This window comes from Dermacentor variabilis, chromosome 2 (assembly GCF_050947875.1).
Source record: "Dermacentor variabilis isolate Ectoservices chromosome 2, ASM5094787v1, whole genome shotgun sequence".
In the NCBI taxonomy this organism is placed as follows: domain Eukaryota; kingdom Metazoa; phylum Arthropoda; class Arachnida; order Ixodida; family Ixodidae; genus Dermacentor; species Dermacentor variabilis.
This window is the reverse complement of record NC_134569.1, coordinates 108,414,834-108,435,728: the sequence shown is the minus strand read 5'-3', so window position 1 is coordinate 108,435,728 and position 20,895 is coordinate 108,414,834. Positions and strand designations below refer to the sequence as shown.

General features: G+C 44.3%; 2 protein-coding genes across 7 annotated transcripts in view; both read right to left on the bottom strand.

Moving 5' to 3' along the window:
- The window catches only part of LOC142572491 (ovostatin-like), a 289,668-nt gene that overhangs the window by 94,545 nt on the left and 174,228 nt on the right, over positions 1 to 20,895 (bottom strand). The gene's annotated exons all lie outside the window — the stretch shown is intronic.
- Positions 4,537 to 20,895, bottom strand: part of LOC142572493 (uncharacterized) — a 68,707-nt gene continuing 52,348 nt past the window's right edge. For 5 of the 6 annotated variants that reach the window (XM_075681654.1, XM_075681651.1, XM_075681650.1 and 2 more), the window contains 2 exons: positions 17,539 to 17,933; positions 4,537 to 5,783 (listed from right to left, as the gene is read on the bottom strand). In XM_075681654.1, the coding sequence (XP_075537769.1) occupies positions 5,707 to 5,783; positions 17,539 to 17,933 (472 nt within the window). In that variant the 3' untranslated portion in view covers positions 4,537 to 5,706. Of the gene's footprint in view, positions 5,784 to 9,855; positions 9,909 to 17,538; positions 17,934 to 20,895 lie in introns of all 6 variants that reach the window. The other variant, XM_075681655.1, reaches the window with a different exon arrangement.

The following is a 20,895-nucleotide window of genomic DNA, read 5'->3' as shown; positions in this document are numbered from 1 at the left end:
GCCAGCACTGCTTCTGCTAGGCGTGAATGTGAAAATTGTCTGCATTTCTCACGCTATGTATCAGGCAGTCCTAACACTGCTGTTACTGTTGTTCGTCCTAACAAAACTAGCAGAGTGATCAGGTTATGTGGGCAGTGCTTTATAGGTTTCCGGCAATATTTTTGAAATTGAAGCTGCTCATATTAAGTGATGCCACAAATGAGTTCATATGATGGCTTCATTATAAGCTATCTATGAGGTGTGATCAAAAATTTGTGAGACTGGCTCCCTAACACACTGACAGAGGGCACTTAGGTTTGAGAGGAAGCAGCTACTACTTGAGACCCTGGCCTTCATTAATCCTTGCACAGAGTAGCAATCATGCTGTGACTACTAAGAGCCGTGCAGCATGAGATTTGTGAACACGTACTCATGCACTTTTGCAATTTCAATGTGGACTGCAAACCACAGAAGAGGTTGAACAATTGCAAAGACGTTCACAAGCAGATGTTGGATGGCCATTTGTAGGAAAGATTACTTTCGTGGCAAAAATAATCACCAGGGATGTGACTTTAGTCTATGGTTCTAATCACAGGGCCAAGTAACATTCATTGGACCCGAAGAGCCCAGGCAAGACTTCCTGAAGGAGACACAATAGATAAAGAAAATAACTAAGAGCATGCTCATTTTTTCACCAGACGTCGCGGAGCTGCACACTTCAAGTTCATGACATATGGCAAGACTAAACATGCAATGCTGCTGAAAAGTTGCGGGGAGTGTCCGAGAGTACAGAGAAGAGGACACTACATACATACACACATACATACCCGCCGTGGTTGTTTAGCGACTGTGGTGTTGGGCTGCTAAGCACGAGGTCGCGGGATCAAATACCGGCCCCAGCAGCTACATTTTAATAGGGGCGAAATGCGAAAACACCCGTGTACTTAGATTTAGGTGCACGTTAAATGAACCCTAGGCGGTCCAAATTTCCAGAGTCCTCCACTATGGCGTGCCTCATAACCAGATCATGGTTTTGGCATGTAAAGCACCATAATTTAGAAAAGGACACTACCACAACAATGCACCCATTCACAAAGCCCAAGGAACTTTTTTCTGCAGCGAAAGCATTGCCACAATCATCATCCGACCTGAATCACCGGAAGTTATTCTGTTGATCAATGTGCACTGTCGATTTGAAGGCTGCCAATATCAAGCACTTAAGTTTACTGCACTGCAGAAGCTGTCTAGCGAACTTCAAAAAGCGGGAGGATATCCTAGAGATTTTTGAAAGTAGAATAGTCACTGGGAAAAGTGCATTGCCTAACATGTGGAATAACTTCAGATTCTGACAACTGCCAAAGTCCGATGCAGCAGTCACTTTGTAGTGCAGAGACCATGTCTCGGAAATTTTTTATCACCTTACACCGATCACTTCGGTTGTTGTTAACATGACTCACAGAAAAGCAGCTACAGACGACGTTAATCTTGGCCCTATTCCAGGCCTCGTGGTAGACTAAATTTATTCTCAATTAAAGGGACTGACAACTGTTTGTATGGTACCCGTTTTTGTGCAACGAAAACACACTATAGTGCCCGATCCAGCAGCACCATGGAACACCTCTTACAAGAAACTTGCAAGCTGTTCTAATTGTGTTTATGCAGTCCTATGCTGGCAACTGATAAGCAAGAACACTAACAAACGTAATCAGCATGAGAGAGAAGCCGATGCGAGTGGTCCCAACTGTGAGAAGTTACCTTAAGAACCCATGTATATTACGAGGTTTTTTTCCAATTATTAGCGTCCCACATTCTCGCCTCATACTAATGCGGATCCAAACGAAAATTTGTCAGAAATTAGGACTAGAAGTTTTGGTTTCATTATTGCTACGTGGCTATGGCCTGACTTCGTTATTGCTGCGTGGCTACAGCTTGGCTTTCTTATTACTGCGTGGCTACGGCTTAATTTCGTTATTGCTGCACGACTACAGCATCGTTTATTTACTGTTAAGTGCGCACCCTGGCAGCACACGTGCAAACCACGCTTTGCGAAGTGAATTTTTTTTATTCCACATTGAAGGACCAAAATGTCCGGACCACGATAACAGCACTCGGCTGCTTTCAAGAGAAAGGTTATTTTAGCTGCACAGGACATCGGCAACAGTGCGGCCGGGAGGCAGTTGGTGTCAATGAGGGAAGCATTCGCGGATGGCGTCGCCAGAAAGAAGCTCTTTTCGGATGCAGCGGCACGCGAAAAAGCTTTCGCGGCCCAAAGAGTGGGACATTCCCAGAAATCAAACTCGCCCCAACGGAATTCGTACACCAACAGCGAGCTGCGCATCTAGCTGTGAGCGTGGAGCCTATGCAGGCAAAAGCTAAGGAGCTTGCAAGAGAAAAAAAAGGCTACCAAGCTCCACCTTCAAAGTGAGCAAGCACTGGCTTTATCGCTACATGTGCCGTGCTGGTTTTTCCTTAAGCCACCAAACTTCGATTTCGCAAAAGCTGCCCGAATTGTTCGAAGAGCTACTTGTGGCTTTCCAGCACCACGTTATTTCGCTGCGCAAGTCCAAGAACTTTCAGCTAGGGCAAATCAGCAATGCTGACCAAACGCCGGTTTATCTGGACATGCCATCGCTCCTCAGCGCGCACGAAAAGGGCTCTAAACAAGTTATGTCCGGTCCACTGGCAACGAGAAAACGCGAGTTACCGTCATGTTGTCGTGCACGGCAGACAGACGCAAGCTTCCGCCCTATGTAGTCTTCAGGCGCAAGACAGTGCCTAAAGGTGAGGAGCTGCCAAAAAATGTGGTCATGAGATGCCAGGAAAAAGATTGGATGAGTGAGAATCTTGTGCTCGACTGGATAAAGTCCATCTGGTGCAGGCAGCCCAGCACACTGTTGTCATTCCCATCCAACCACGTGCCGGACGCATTTCGTTGCCATTTGGCCGACTCAGTGAAGAGGCTGTTGCATGAATCCGGCACTGAACTTGTCGTTATCCCGGGTGGGATGACATCTCAGCTGCAGCCTTTAGATGTTTGTGTGAACAAGCCGTTCAAGGACACAGTCAAGCGGTGTTACGCAGATTGGATGCGCTCAGATGAGTCCACATTGACGCCATCCGGGCGGCTGAAGCGAGCTTCGCCAGCCCCGCAATGCAAGTGGATTGCGGACGCATGGGCCAGCATACCAGAGCACCTTGAATGTCGCGCATTCAAGAAGTGCGGCACCTCAAACGCACTCGATGGCACAGAGGACCTCTGGGAAGATATGTCCGATAAAGAACTATCTGACAGTGATCGAGGTGCGGAGTGCAATTTAAATAAATGCCTTCCTAACTCGTATTATACACGGATAAAACTTTCTTTTTTTTTTCGATTTTGCATCCCAAAAATTTCACCTTGTACTATATGCGGGTTTGTATTATACGCAGGTTTTTACGGTACCTTTCATTTACCAAGGTAATTCTCTTGCAACTCATGCTCTCATAACTGCTGATTTACCTCTACAATAATGCACATATTTTATTTCCTATTTGCTAGCAAACAGCTTCTAAGCTCAGGCCACTCCCACGCCAACCAAGTCAAAGTTTCGCCACTAGTACTCTTATGACAGTGCCGACACACCCCTTACAGCACGATGAATTAATGGCCATTGCAACAGTGGCGTAGAGGTGAAGCATATGCCCTGTAAGCGAGAGGTGCCGGGCTTGAGTTTGGGTGCCACTGGACACCCACCAGTTTTTCTAATGGGAAGAGACGTCCACTGGCCTGGCACGCGGTTACTTGTGGGGGGTTCTCGTCTCAAAAAAGTGTCCTACAGAGATTTCTAGGCGTTGTCCAACTACATATGGCCTTCTTGTAGAGCATGCACAATGGCTGTGGGAGGCAGACCAGCGCTGCTGTTACTGCTAAAATAGGTACAAGTGCTCTCCCCCCAGGCAGCTTCTCGCCCATTACAAGACGACAATGCTTGGAAAAGGGTGTACATCAATCCAAGAGATTGTATCCCACAGGAAGACCACAGAAAACCGGGCAGTCTCAAAAATTAGCATGCGCACAAAAGCAATTGCTTAGACCATGTGTGCAGTTGTTCTGCTGTTCCACTCATTGCCATGCCAATATTGCCGCTTTTAAACGTAATTTTCCTTGCACTGTGTGGGGATGTTTGACTCTCGAGTAACACTGAAAAGGATGCACACATTATCTTAAACATAGTGAATGCTTTTTTAAACAAAAGGCATGGTGCTCTTAATTGCAGCCATTTTATGTATATCAATCTGTGGTCATGTTGGGAGGGGAGCTGTAACATTAGTACTAAAGCAGTGGTGCAGCCATGTAGTTTTATGGGATTTTTTGCACTAAATAGTTTCCAGTTATTAAAATTACAATCCCTCTTTCAATTGCTAACTATCTATTCAATTCAACCAATATGAAGTGCATTATTTTCTCTTCCACCACAAACCTCATGACACATTCCAATCAGTTGTAAGCCCCTTTGATATCTGGGCTATCAGTTTGTTTTTTTGTTTTTCTTAAACCAAGAATGGCAGACAGCAAGAAACGTTTGAAAAATGAACATGTAATTCCAAACGTTTTGACACCTGGGGTACACACTGCACATACATGACTTGAACCTGGCGCTTCTTTTGTACAGGAGCTTTTCAATTCCCCAAGGTGTCTTGTGTGGTGACAGTGCCTAGCAGTTAGTTCCTCCTTACCTAGTGCAATCATCAGAGCTGCAAGAGAGGACTAGAGGTGCTCAAAGGCACAACTGTATTTGCCTTTCGTAAAAATACAGTCACTAGGACACCAACAGAATACCGAAGGTGGTGGGGATGTGGGCAGGAAGGGACAACTGCTGCAAGCCAGGCACAGCAGGATGGGCAAGGGAGTGAGTGGGGGAGGAAAATAAGAGAGGGAGTGTGGATAATATGAAACTATAGCTTACAATGAAATAGTAGCACGAAATATTTAACACTTTGTACAGCCTCCCAAACCGGGAGAATTGAACAGGGTAAGAGAAGGAGGGGGAGGCCCATGAAATTGAGAGAAAATGAAAGCAATACAAGAAAAGGGGAGTTTAAGGACGAAGGGTGGGTGTCAAGAGGAGGGCCCCGCCTCCCTATAAAACACTCAACATCAGCGCACACTCCTTCCTTTTTCTTCGTCGTTGGAGAAACTTGCTCAGCGTGTGAGCACACCACACCTTCTATGCGCACATCAACATTGAGAGGGTTGTTAAACGGGGAGCACAGTGAACATCTCATTCGCAATGTCAGATTGGAGGCTCCAGCGAAGTGACCGAGATGATCTGAGAAGCAGCATCAGCAGCAGGATGACGGGAGAGGTGATGCCGTCCTCACAGAAGACGGCGCTGTCGTGGCAGTGTCAGAGGGGGTGATGATAGAGAGCACGCGTTTAAAACCACTGCTGGGGGCCACAGAAATGGGGTGGGGTCAGTCATGTCACACTATGTACACAGGGTGGGAGCTGGGTTCGCAACACGGCCGCACATGAGTGGCAGCAGCAGCAATCACACACACACGCACATACACATCACGCACACGCAGGGCAGGCAAGCTTGTGAGGGGGCTGGGCAGGGTCACAGCGGGGAGGGGGCCTTCTTGTTGCACGTCAGACGGTCCAGTTCGGGCCCCGCACACACGGCGGCGGTTATTTACACATCGGGGTGGTCGTTGCACCTCCCCGCCAGGTACTGTGGGGAAGCCTCACTTGGGCACAAACGGGTGCAGGTTTGATGAGGCTGCCACGGCGCACGCAGCTGCCTGCTGGCTTGCTATCATGGCTGCAAACAGAAGCAAAGCAGAAAACAGTGGCAGACGTTAGCCGCTGGCAAGACTAGTTAGTGACATGTCTTGAACCTGCAAGGTGCACCATATGAAAGGGGACACATTATCAGCACTTGGCAACAATGACTGCAGAGGTGTGACCTCTGACCTACCTCACTTATCAATACTTGCTAGGTAGCCTTCCTCTTGAACCTGCCCTTTGTGCATCCTTAATTTCAGTGCGAAAACATCGATAACTTTAGGCATCGAGTGGAAACCAAAATTCACTTTGACATTCGTTTCATATTTGGGCAGGCGCAGCACTGACCTGCATTCGAGTTTATTTTTCACAGGACACATTCGACGCGAGTGTGATGAAAATACTAAGCATACAAAGAGAAACCCAGAACCAAAACAGAAATTAACAATGTCATTGTCATAACTGTCACTGCAAATTTCTATCCTTTTTGCCTTTGTGCCCTTCTGGTCAGCTCTGCAAATGTCAGGAAATGAATATCGCAGCAAGCTTTTCAACAGATGTTCCCCTGTTCAGGTTGGGTTATGTTACACTTTTACCCCTACACAAGCAAGGGCTACACTTTAATGTTACACATGCAAATTGCCCCTGTCTGATAGGCAGGTTTCAAATTAGCGTTTTGGACTGTCAAAGTAAATACTCAATTAGCCTATTTAGCTTAGCTTGCTTGCAGTTCACATTGTAAGCAAAACTTGTGAAGTGCTTTTTCTTTTCTCCCCCCCCCCCCTCCCATTTTGCTACAGATAAGCTCACTCATAAAAATTAAGATCAAACTGCCACAATATTGTTTGTGCTGGCCTTTATCGTTGATCAGCTTATTTCAAAACTGATGACGCCAAAAGTAGTGCTAAAATGAATGTTAGAACCTCGAACAGTAACTCTACAACAGAAGACTTTCATAAGAGAGCAAGTCATAGCTAATCACACAGTACTGAAGCGTTGGCACAGCCAAGCATGGACAAAACAATACCATATATGCACAAATATACCAAATGAAACTTTTTCTTTTCTTATTTTATTGGCCACCTGTAGTATTTCTTCAAGTAACAAACAATGACCGGATATAAAGCGGGATTATTTTTTTTCCAATGCTATCACATTTAAAGAAACAGCAAGCTCAGCCACCAGGTGACTAAGTTTTACAAAGAAGTCAACCTCTCAATGGCAGGAGGCAGAGGTTTGAAAAGTGCAACACAATGCAACGAAGTGCAATGAGCGCAATGGAGGAATCCCACAGCAGTAAGAAGGGTTTTATTATCACCTTTGGGCCAATGGCCTGATTCACTACGGTGATGGTCATTTACATGGATTCATTGCACTAACACTACCACCTCAGCACGTGTGAACCTTACTTCTCAGTACAACCACATCGTGCTTCTGTTGAAATTTTCCCGCATAGCGTGACGGGCAGCTCATTATCATGACGAGATCCAACACAGGCACTGCCACATCTGTAGGCAGTATTGCATGGCTACAAATTGCATAACAGATCACGCACGCTAAAAATCCATCTTCAAAACTCAAAAATACAGCTTCATTACGGATTATTGATTCACGTTGGTAAGTGTAAATTTTTAAGAGTTACCAGAGTCATCAGAAGTGTCTCCTCGCATTATATTTGTGCAAATATGGTAAATTTACTCAGCGGTGCAAAAAAGGTGACAGTATAACGTGTTCTAAGCTTCCAAAACCCACAAGTACTCATCTTGCCTACATGTGTTACATTAGGCAGGACAAAGTTCAAAAGCAAGAACTGCAGAATTTGACAACAGCCGTTTGCAGCTCAATGCCACACTTCTTAATTTCAGTTTCCTTTCTTTTATGAAAGTGACAAAGAAAATATTCTGACATAAGCAGCTGTTTGAGTCAGAAGGCATACTGGCAGTTTCTAGAATGGCCCATCATTCTATGCAGACAAGTGTATTTCTATGCAAAGAAGTGCATAACATGTCATTTTTATACAGCAGTCAACCAGTTATCAAGCCTAATAAGGTGACAAATTTTTAGTGAACAGTGACGGGCATGATGACAGCCTTTTCCAAGCCTTCTAGGGACAACATGCCAAGGTTTCGAACTTGCATGGTGTTATGAAATGAATTAGACATAAAGATGTTTCCATTTACCAATTACTTTACTCTGTGAACACATTTTCCTTTAACAGAAGTAGTAACACTGTCCAGCTAAAACATGGCTGGCTGAAGAAACAGGTTACAGAGCCAACAGATCTGGCATTTGAAATAAATATAACACCGACAAAGGAGGGACGCTAGCATACATTCGCCTGTAGTTGTACCTGAGAAAACCGTTACAATGCCAGTTCCATAATGTCTGGAAATATGTCCCACAGCGTACGCGATTATGTGTGACTTGCTACAGTGGTGGAGGCCTGCTGCGGATGTGTGTCTGCTACAGCCCATGCTCCTACCAATGCTCCAGGAAAGTAAAAACACAAGAATGCCTTTGTGCTAAGAGAACAATCTATATTATAAAACATAAGGACAATCAAAGAGTACCCTAAAGAATTTCACTGTTGTGCCTGCACGTCTGTTAGCAACAGTTAAAGGTCATGCTGTCTAGAAACTACAATGTGCATTCAAGCTACTCAGCAACCAAGCTTTTCAGTACAAAGGGCCTTCAAAGTTTAACTATTGCTAATTTTAATAATGCTATGCTAGCTATGCAAAATCTGCTTGCACAGATGGTTCGTAAGCTTCAACGGACACAATTTTTGCAACAAATTAGAGTAATCTAACATACCATTAACAAAAACTTAACTTCTTGCTATATGCTTATATTTGAAACACTAGGACAATCGTATCTGAAGACAACTTCACTTTGTTTGATTCTTCTGGAGCACTTCTCTTTCGAGGTATTCACTATCAAATTTAACAATCGACCAGCTAATTTCGCATTCAGAGGCATGGATCCTTACACATGTCAAGCCATGAGGGAACATCAGGGAAAGGAAAAAAGTCAGTCATCGCTTTTGGCAGCCGAGAGCAAGAGCACAGCTGTTACTGGCTTTGCCCATCTTGCAAACCATGTGCCACATGCAGTAAGCTACTTCACATGGGGACTTGATGTTCTGCTGGGATCCACGCTCCCGAATGCAAAGTTAACTGATTAAGTGTCAAATTTGATGCCGAATATATCAGAACAAGAGCACTCCAAGAAAACCAAACAAAATGAAGTTGTTTTCAAATACGATTGTCTTAACATTTCAAATATAAACATACACAACAATTGCAGAAGTTAAGAAGTTTTGTTAATTATGCATTTAGTGAATAATTAGTTACAAAAATTGAGACTGCAAAGCGCATAAACAACCTGTGCAAGCAGATTTTGCATAGCTAACATAGCAATTTTATTAAAATTAGAGTTAGTTTAACTTTGAAGACCCTGCATAAGAAGTACTTTCACTTGATAGAGAGGGCATTTTTTGCAAGTTTGACATGCCATTTCACTGACAAAACAAACATTTACAAAGCCAATCAGATCCTCCCAAAAGCAAGGGGAGTCTAATCTCTGCTGCCAAAATTCCCAAGGTTCCCACTGCACATGCGAGTGAGCCTATCATCACGTAAGGGACCAAGGCATTGCAGAAATTTTATTGCTCCAAAGCCCTAGAGACAATAGCACAACACCACCACATACAGTGACCGATACTGTTCAGCCGACCTGCAAGTGTTTGCTAATCAATTCTGCACATGTGCCTGTGCAGATTAGCTAGCACGCTCAAAGCTGCCAGGTGGGCAGAGGTCAGCAAGGGTATTGGTAGGCGGTAGCATTGTGCCAAAGATGCCTAAAAGTTCTGCAAGGGGGCCTGGCAGCAGATCTCATCCCTCTCAAGATGTCTTAGAAGCTGTTTAACGACTGTATATCCAAATGCTTTTCTTCCTTTAAAAACATTGTAGCCACAGGTAAACAAAAACATACAATGCTTTTTTTTTTTTTTTTTGCCTTCAAATATGCCTAGCTGTGAATCTCTGCTGCCTTTTCCAGGAACAGCAACAGTTTAACTGCATTAAGCGGAGAAGGGAAGTCCTATTTACCATCACACGGTAGGGTCTCTGTGGTGGCGCCTGCTTCCATGGGCTTGGGGGCACTACAAACCAAGGGCGCCATGAGGTTAGGGGACCGAAATGGCGCGGAGTGTACGACCAGATCGGTTGGCTCTGCTGCTCCCTTTCTTAGGAGCAGTACAGTAAAAACTCGCCAATTCAGCCCTTGTTAACTTGAGAAACCAGATAATGAGAATTTGCCGTATGGTACTGATCACGTATGCACTATCTTTTAGCATCATAGGCTCGTTATTACAGTGACATATGGCCACAGACCTAGAGCCCTAAATCAAGCCCTAGAGCTCGGTGGCAGAAAACCATCAAACCATGCAAACAAAACCTGTGGAGCACATACCAATACTTGCTCAACAAGAACCACATTATGCTCTGCATATATATATTTTTAATGCATATTGTAATTCGACGCCAGGCACACTATGCGACTGATATTATTTAAATTACTGCCAAGAAGAATTCAACACACATAGATTACAACCTCACTGAAACTTGCAGAATACATTGCAATGAATTATGATGTTACCGACTGGCTCACCAGCAGTGAAATAAAGGAGGGGTGTCAGCACAAAGCATGCTTATTTGGATGTAGACATGCACCATGCCGCTGTTGTGTGCTGCTGCGTGCGAACAAAGTTGCCACATTTGCAACCTTTTGGAACAGTTAGATGTGGGTTTTCCGAAGTTTTCTGAACAGGTAGCAAGTACTGTGTCATTATCACAAGTTGAGGAGCACTACCGTTTTCACATTTTACAGAACAAGGCACAAAGACAAGCTTCTGCATTACATGAACGTATACTGGTGCAATGAACATTTGTTAATTGTTTTATATGTTCAGTGGCGTGACATTAAGTTAACCCGCATATTCATACTGGTCCCATGAAATCAAACATTTACACATTTGCAGTCGTCAACCTATATTTCACACACGGACTAGTGCCATCTTGTAGCAGCTTGGGGGAATTAACCAGCACACGAGTATGAAGTCACTGAAACTTCTTTTTTGTACAAATTTTTCGCAGTCTGAAATGGGGATGCAGGCTCTACATTAGTAAATACGGTATGCAGAACACACCCAACTTCCAGCCAATAAGCCTTGCATGGGTTTAAACATTAGCCTCTTTAAATGCTAACAGCAACGAACTTTCACTTTGGCTAAACTGATTATAAATGAGTAGTACAGTAGACTTCAGTTAATATGACTCTGGTTAACTCGATCCCAATCAAAGGTCCTGGTCGGTAACCATACATGGCTATGGGACCAAATATTTATTTTCATCCTGAAATTAGCCTTCCGTGAATAATCCAAACTTGGCTGGTTATCGTAAACGCACCCGATCCCAATGGCGATTGCATTGGCGACTCCTATAGCAGCGCAGTCCTGTGTTGGTGGTGCTTAGGATACAGTGAAGATTTTGAAGCGAAAACAATAACTCACAATGAATTATTACAGTATTTACTCAATTCCAATGCAAAGTTCTTTTGTTCCCAAGAAAACTTGTTTGAAAATTGTTGGGCAGCGCAATTCTATACGAAACCAAAACTGTGTTCGTGGCATTCGCAACAGCCTAAGCTGGCCTAGCCAGCATAACTGCCATTACCATCGCGGGATGGTGACGAATGAACTCTCGCGCAGCACGACGACAACAATGCGCAACTTTCAGTTTGATTATGAAAGCACATTCGAACAATAAGCTACTTTACACGTTAAGATATCTTCAAAAGATTGCAGTGTGTTCTTAGTGTTCTGGAGAATCGCCTGCATTGCAGGACAAACTAGCAAAGTAGTTAGTCTAGACGTGGGCCACCATCCCATTTGCAATCGTTGCAGTCGTTCAATAACAGGGTGTCTACCAAGTTGACATTTCCAAATTCCCTGAGTTTTCCAGGTTTTCCCTGAGTGCCGTTGCACACTTCCCTGAGTGATGCAGAACTATGTTTTATGTCAAGACGGGCTGAAACCATATCGCCTGATGCTGTCACTCTCTAGTAAGCGCATGAAAAAAATAAAAAAGCGACTTAATCCAATTTGAATACTAAGGAGTAGTGTTTATGTTATTCAAAAAGAGAATAGAAGGCAGGGGTTAGTAAAATGCACAGCAAATAAAGTGTCTTCGAAAAAAATTGCAAATGAAGTCGGACATTCACAAATACGAATAAAAAGGAGATGCACATAAAAGCAAATATATTCAAATATGAGCTATTTCTATCAACTGATAGCAAGCTCATGTGGTATGAGTCCCGAACTCTGTCACAATTGAGATTCTCTCTCAACCACTCGTAAGTCAACCTCAACTGTCCTGACATACTCTCAGCCCGCGCACGACACCTGAGTGTTGTGTTTCACTGCTTTAAAGAGTTTATTTTGGTTTGGATGAGGGACACCTGCATCTCGGCATCAGCCAAAATTTTGTTTTCTGAGCTCAAACTTCTTCAAAACGGCGGCAGCAAGCTTCCTTTCCCATTTATTCCTCAATGCATACATCATTTCTGTTCTTGTCCTCCTTCTGCCATTCGTTCACCCCAAGGACCATTTGAAGCATCTTGGCCAGTTGCACAGTCCACGACCGATTTTTAGAACTCCCTAGGGGTCGGGAAAACGTTCGAAAAATCGGCCAGTTGGAAAAAAATAAATGCGTGTCATTTACTGCCCTTAGGGGTTTAAACCGCGACAGGCATGTTCGAAAACGCTCTGAAGGCCTGTCGGTACACATATTAGGCATATCGGCGCTCATACTGTGACAGAAAATACAGGGTGCACGCGTGTATAATTAAGGAATGCATACTGTGTTCCGTGCCAATAGCCCCTTCCCACGCTTGTTATGCTTCACTGCAATACTTCTGCGTATGCTTCACCATGTAACATTTCTGTACAGAGGCGAAGCTGACTTTCGGGAACCGGCATTATGCAATTCACCATGTTTTCCAAGTTCCTAAGCCAATTATGAGGACCACAAATTCGGAGTCCATGCCATTGCCGACAGCAGCTAATTCTTTCAATAAAGAACTCGGCATCCAACGGCAAGAAGCTTCATAGCGAACGTCGAAGCAGCTAAGCCTAGCGTTGCCGCAGTGGTGGCAATGGCTGCCAGCGGATCTACATGCGAGAGTGCCGGTTCGAGGTGGCGAAGTAATCAAAACGGCAGCTGAGGTACCTTTGATTATTGCCGTTTCGGACCTGCGGTGACGGCAAAACGTCCGGAAAATCGGACGGCGAAGAGTTCTTGCGTCCAAAATTTCACACATTCTGATGCGTTGACTCTATGGGTTACGTGGCGGTGCCTCGAAGCCGTCCGAATTATCGGGAATCCGGAAAGTCGGTCGTTGACTGCACACTGGCAACTCCTCCAGCCGACGACAGCGCGTCAAAGACGATTCATTACGATTCCTGTCTGTTGCTCGAGCCAGCATTACCGCGACTTTCGACCCTTTCCATAAAATTGGCGCTAATTTTCCCTGAGTTTTCCCTGACTTTTTCCAGACTACTCAAAATCCCTGAGAATTCCCTGTTTTCCCGGTTGGTAGACACCCTGAATAAATGCAGAATATCAAACGCACTAAGGAGCGTAAGGAGCATGGCATGTTGTGGTTCTTCATAGACAGTGATAAAGTGCTGTCCGAGAATGATTACAATGGACATTAAGTAAACAGATTTATATTGTGTGAAGGTAAAGTTCGCTGGCTTAATTTTTTTTCTTATCGCCAGAACCCGGAGGTCTGCTACATTTCTCTTGCTAAAGAATTGTGTGAACGTTTGATTTCGACTTTGTTTAGGAGCTGTAACGCAATTATTATGTTAGTTTTTTTATAACTTTTTCCTTACCGGGCCAATATAAATCAATTAATTTGATCGACACTTTTTCAACATGTTCTTAAACATTTACGTTGGAATACTTCTACTAGCAACACCATGCACAGTCTGAAATGGCGACTTGACTTTAATTATTACTCAGATTTGACAACTTTTGGCAGATTCGGGAGTCTGGAAAAATAAATCTTCACCTGAAAGTATTGTCGAAAATAACCTCCAGTACTCCTAGCACTTCCACAATAAAAGGATGCAAAATTATCCCTTTAGTCAACTTGGCAGCATAATTCTTAAACATGAGCAGCAGCGAATACACATAAGTTTCCGTTTGGTTGCTCAATTTTCCAATCCAACGTCTAGGCTGTTTTAATGATGTCTCAAACGATCGATGCTCATGAGCGTGTGTTATTTTGGCAATTCTGTTCGCCTAATAATGTGTGCAACATTATTGGCAAGCTGCCGTCGTTTGCTGTTATCCATCAGTGTTTCAACAGTGTATATAAGGGTTACTACGAACAATCTTTACCATTGTGTGGAATTTTCGCTCCCAAAAGAGCATGCAGTTGATTTCAGACCTACCTTCAACCAAAGCTTGACTAGCAGTCTGATTTCTTACATTTTGAATTTTGCCTGTACAACCACTCTAATTCATTACTGTATAATATTGTACAACTCTTCATTACTGTACAGTACTGTATGAGAACTGAAAAAAGCATGTGGAGCCTCCAGTGACAATTGAACGTGCACTAGACCAGCTTGCTTGCACAGAAAAACTGACCAAATGGAATATACAGTAAAAACCTCAATAAATTGTATCCGCCTAAACAGCAGTTTAGTTTTAAAAGTAGTAAAGTCAAATTCTCGACTCAGCGGCCATTGAACATTAAGCGTTTTGTATCCGTATAAACCGTACCAGTTTTTGAGTACGTACCGGTTAACACATAGCGTTTCCACTTTTCATTGTGCAATCACGCCAGTGAGTCGTTCCTATCGGGCGGCCCGGCAGAAAAAGCCTCAGAGATCAAAACAAAGGCCTCCAAGCGCCCCATACGTTTGTGCACGAAGCCACATCAACATTTCGGCGTCGTGCCAGAGCGTTGTGGCGTTATGCAATCTAGGACCCACGTCATGCCAAATCTCAGATAAAAAAACACTGGGTACACAACACTGCAAAGAAAAAAAATTGGACACCGTTTGTGCTATTGAACGTGGCACGAAGAAGTCTACACTGGCACACGACAGGAATCTACCGTTGACTACAGTGTGTGGCATTTGGAATGCGAAGAAGTTGCTCGGCAACGCTGCTGTGATTGCGAAGAGAAGTCGACTTCGAGGTTTGACTTTTCGCCATCGTTGCCTCTGTTGTTGCCGAAGTGTAGCCTAGGAACTTAGCCGAAGGAGCCTAGGAATAGGAACTTGCCCGTTTTCACATATCATGGGCATCACTATTGTTAATATTGGTTCAACAAATCTGCATAACTTTTTTGCGTAATCTAAGTTCCAAAAGCTGGGAACTAAGGGCCGGGCACATAATTTGTATGTTTCAAACTCTTTTTTTTCTCTCAGTACTTACACTAAAAATAGCAAATTGTTACTTTTTTTCAGGTTTCCTGAGGTGGATCTTTGAAGTTTCACATAATAATTCTCAGAAACTGTCTGAGCACCTATCACTGCTTGACACACATTCTATATGCCAGTCATCAGGCTGTAAATTTATTTATCACAATATAGTTATGACAATTACATCTTGAAATAAAAGGTTAAAACAGAAAAGAACCGAACATGAGCCAATTTTTAGAGGTAACAGAAAAGTTGAATTCATAAAATTGGTACAGGCAATCGGGGCATATACAGTTAAACCTCAATATAACGAAGTAGGTAATATGAGCGATTTGCTTCGTTACATTGAAATTTTGCTGTATGGAAATTATACCTTTTATGGAAATAACCACAGTCGCCGATCGATTTTTCTTACACAAAAAGGGCTATCAGCCCCAGTGGCTGGTAGCGTTGCCCGAACTGGGACGATGCTATTATAGAAAGTGCCAGCAGCAGGGAGCGAATGCTTCATCTGCCTCTCGCTCTAACGGGTCACCCAAAGGAGACGTTTAAACGAGATTACGTACACAACCTTCAATGCTAAACGCATGGGAAGAAAGCTTACATGATGCTAGGCCAAGACAGCCACGCCAACTTAACCTCTGCAACACTCCGCCCCTGGTGTGCTTGACTGCGCTACCGCCAGCTCGCTCCCCCGCCCTCTTTCCCTTTGCTCAAGCAATGAGGCGGCACTCGTGAAGCCATGATATTTCTTTCTCACCCTCACACACTTTCACTTGCACATAAAGCACAAAGTGCGCTGGGAGCAATAGGATCTTATTGCACTTGGACTTTATACAGAACATGATACAGCTTCACTTTGGAGGTCACTCTTATGGTGCTGGGTGTCCGATTTGTGAGGTGCATTTGCAAGCAGCTGCTTGTAATTCCATCGTTTGACCATCTGCGTCCACAGAAGTTTCCATTTATTGTCTCGACATTCTTTTGCTGTGGAAGCGAAATTTTGTTATATTGAAATCACATACACATTTCATTATATTGAGGTTCAAATACATGGTGGTTTATGGACAAGAGGTAATGACAAGTTAACTACTTTTTTATATCGAGGTTTAACTGCAATACCAAATAAATAAGTTTTTTTTTGCCTCATGTTTATTTGGACCTGCTGGATAGTGTGGGACTCACGTGCGTCCCCAGATATCTTGTTTTCGCCCATCTCCTGCAATCCCGCTTCGCCGCGTGGCCTGTGTGACGCCCGCGGCAGTCGATGTGGTTGAAGCGCAGCACGAGAGATGGCGCGAGTATTGCGCTGTTACCGGCGGGGTTACTTGGGTGCGGGAGCGGAAGGCGCTCTCTCTTGGATTCGGGATAGCAAGCGGTACGGACGTGCCGTGCCGCGCGTGCGCCGACCGATGCTTGTGCGAGACCGTCTCGCGTGGCTGCCTTGGAATGCGCCACTGCGACTGATTTCATTAGTCCCGTCAGGGTCGAATTAACAGAAGTAAACTCTAACAGCATCTGAATGGCACATAGGCTCATTCATCCGCTGTGGGGCTCTCACCCGTACTCTTGGGACAAAGGAACGACAACACGGTAGTGCAAATTACAAGGGCATTTATTGCACCTTTCATACACTAATGCTTGCTAACCGAGTTGCTATCCACAAAACGTGCCAATGGGCGCGTAACAAATCGCGGGAGTCTGACTCACCACGACCGGATAGCGAGCGAATATGTTCGCCCCATGCTGGACACCAACACCTGGTCGTTCACTCGTACTGTCACGCGAACGGTGACGCGTTCGAACGATCGTGTTCATCCATTCCAGTGTGGGCCTCACGAGATGGTCTCGCAGAAGCATGGATCAGCGCAGGCGCAGAAAGTCCGTGCTGCATGCCGTACCGGAGCCAAAGAGGAAAAGCCCTGTCGCGCCCAACCAACCCCGCCGTTAGGTGGAGCTAGCAGCGCCACAATCGTGCCATCTCTCGTAATGCACTGCAACCCGACCGACCGCTGTTGGCACTAAGCTACGCGGAGAAGCCGGATTACAGGAGACACGAGACATGCAGGGAAAACAACACATCAGGGGACGCGTGAGAGTCGCATCCCTAAACTGTGCATGTTTGTTTTAATTAATGTGTTCAAATTCTGTCCGAATAGTGTGCACAAGGCAAGACTATTCTCCCCACACATGAAATTTATGTAACACAAACACTGCATAAAAAAATGCACCTGTTGCATTGTTCACATTTCCCTTGTTTGCACCCCCCCTCCCCCCCATGCAGACATACCTCCATACGGGTCGTAAATGGGATACCCCACTCCTACGTGGGTGTGGTGGTGTGTGTGAAGGTGCCTCTGGGGAGGAGGTGATCGGGACGACCCATCAGTGGCAGTGCTGGGCGACCCCGTCACACCGCCAGGAGGAACTGCCACTCCCGGAGGAAGGCCACCAGGGCCTTGTGGACCCATGGCTGCAGGTCCTGGCCCAAGCACACCTTTTGCCAGGTCAGCAGCACCCCCCATCACCACAGGGGGAGGCCCCACAGAAGATGACCCCTCACTTCCAACCCCTCGCGACGGAGGACCCTTCTCGGGAGGACCCCCTTTTGGAGGACGCTCCCCAGCCACATGTGGAGATGGTGAAGCTGCTGCACGCTCTTGGAGCTCGTGTATCTTGTGGTTGCTGCACAAAGAGAGAACAGAACAAGGCATGATTCAGACCATGTTTATTAAGAAGGCACACCAGGGCAGTTGTCTCTCCACCCGCATGGTTGTCTTTACAAACCACACTTTGAGCAATACTGCTTTTAGCACATGCTGATTGGCCACCCCATTAGAAATAGACAAAATTGCTAATTAGCAAAAGTAGCACAGTTAAACCTTGATATAATGAAGTCGATAAAATTGGCACTTTAATTCGTTATACTGAAATTCGACCATTTATGCAAATATGTACAAACGCAGACATATTTTTCTTGCACAGGAGCCATAAAAATTTCCAAATTATCCAGCAAACGAAACAAACAAAAAATTTCGATTACACACACACACACACACACACACACACACACACACACACACACACACACACACAAAGAAAAAGGAAGGAAAAAAGAAAGAAGAAAAGGGGGAGAGAGGGGGAGATATTTTATGGAATTTGTGTGTCGGCGACCAATGATACGGCTTCGTGCCTAGTCGACGATGTCATTACATCGAAGGTACAATGTGAAATCTGAGAAGCTTTCGCGTTGACTCAGCCGCCGTGGCTCATAGTGTTGCCTGCAGTGGAACGACATTGCCAGCGGACCACTCTTCACACAGTCTCACCAATGCAGCATCAAAACCAGTCGGACGCCACAGAAAAAGCTTGGTGTTAAAATCACATGAAAGTGGGTTGACGGGCGACAACCTGTTGGTCACGACTGTGATGCTTCGAATTTACAACATTGTGCGTGCATGTCATGTCAGAGATATTTAGCAAGATTTGGTATGCCGTACGAAATTTCACTACCCATTATGCATTGTTCAAAGCATTGGTTCTATGAGTGAAAAGTCACAGTTCTGTACAAAAGGCGAAGCACTGATGGCAATATCAAAGTATTAGACAGCTGCACGAAGTTAGGATCATAGCTTGATTGGCCATATAACAGTGGCCAAACAGCCATTTAATCTTTTCACACAGGTAGAAACCTAACTTGGTGCAGCGACAAGCACTTTTGGTGCAGTGTGATGCAGATATGGCCTCAATTCTAACTGATTAAACATGGCGCAGCTGGCTTTATGCGCCTCACTGGGGCATGCAAGCTAAATATTACCAAAATACCAAAAATATGACAGCGAGATGCTCTTGCGTTTTGTACTTTGTACTAGTACCACTCCTCATCTTGGTTCCTGTTATTGCCACATGAGGCAGAGATAATTGGCCGAAAAAAAAAAAAAAAAATCGGGTGCTGTTGCAGAACATGCTTGGAATACAAAAAACTATGCAGCGCAGAATGCATCAATATGAATGCGCAATACGTTGCCCCTACACCATACTCTGCAGTTATGACCTCGGTGCGCACTGTGAGATTTCAGAGGCCATGACCAGCTGCATTCGCTGCTTTGTTATACTGATGTTTAAAGTATGCGGTGTTCCTATGAACAAGAAGTTATAGAAAGTTAGATACTTCATTATATAAAGAATTTCGTTATATAGTTATACCTCAATATAACTTAACTTCATTAATTCGATGTTTTGAAGTTTCAGGAGTAAGAACAACTTCACACATTCTCAGAGCATTCCTCATGGATAGAATTTTGTTAATAAGCACTTATAGAGACCGGACCATAAAAAAATGCACTTTCACCTGACAGGCAAATCATTGTTTGAAATAGCAAATTATTAGAAAGTTATACGAGTTAAGGATAATAGTTTTTAATAGTAATAGTTAATAGTTAAGGATAATGTTATTATAGTTATTAATAGTAATAGTTAAGGATAATAATGAACTTGCAAGCAAACATTCACTTACGAACTAAATTAACAAGCATGGTGTCATGCCCGCACAGGGAAACATGAACACATCTGGCTTGTTGACCATGGACACTCGCTGTCAAAACGCTGACGTGAGGAAGAGGGCAGTAGCAGCAAGCGAATTGACTTTTGTGCTGCCTGTCGCTTCAATGGGAACTAAGTACAATGCACAAGAAAGCTATCAGCCCTTGGTGCATCCACACTTTGTACGCATTGCAGATTGCTTTCAAGATAGGATGCGCGCGGCTGCCCTAAGCTGCTGCTGAGTGCAGCCGATTACATCGCCGATGCTCGCCGCAGGAACAGGCATTTAAGAGCTCCGCTCTAAAATACAGTTTTCAATAGAACTATGATCGGTAAATGAAAATAGTTCGTTACATGGAGATTTGAGTGTATCGAAGTTTAATTGTAGCGGTAGTACTGGTAGCGGTGGTAGTGGTAACAGAAGTAGTAGTAGTAGTAATAGTTGGCTTCTTATGATATGACTAACAAAAATCGGGCCCCTCGGTTAACCCCCTTTCTTCTCGTTCATTGTAACAGTATGGCACTTTTAAAAATGTTCAGTTATATCTGGATGCACTTAGGATTTTTCGACGCTGCCTATTCAAAGTGCTGGGAAATGTGGTAGTCATAACCAATAAGTTGTTATATCAGGGATCGTTATAAGTGGGTTCGACTGTATTGCGAATTCTGCCCAACTCGATGGCCAAATTAACACGCAGTCGTACACTCAGAGTCCAAATTATCGCATAGCACGCTGCAAGATATCCGAATAATCAAGCATATCTGAATTATCAGTCGGCGAGTGTGCAGGCTGACAGCTATCACAAAATTTAAAAACCAAGAGGAAGCAAACATGCATATGGAAGAAATGATACAATTGCGAACAACAACAAATCATGGACCACATGCCGACACACCGTGATAGCAATTCTGTGCGTGCGCAGAGTGACCACATGCAGATACATTCAATGTAGTAAAGCAATAAACCTGCCCATCCTTTCTCTCATTTTGTATTCTCGTTTGTGCTGCACTCAGCTATGGATTCATACTGACTAGCCCACTTGCATCGCTTACACACAAAATTCAGGAAATAATGGCTACAGTAGCACATGCGTGGCCACTGAAA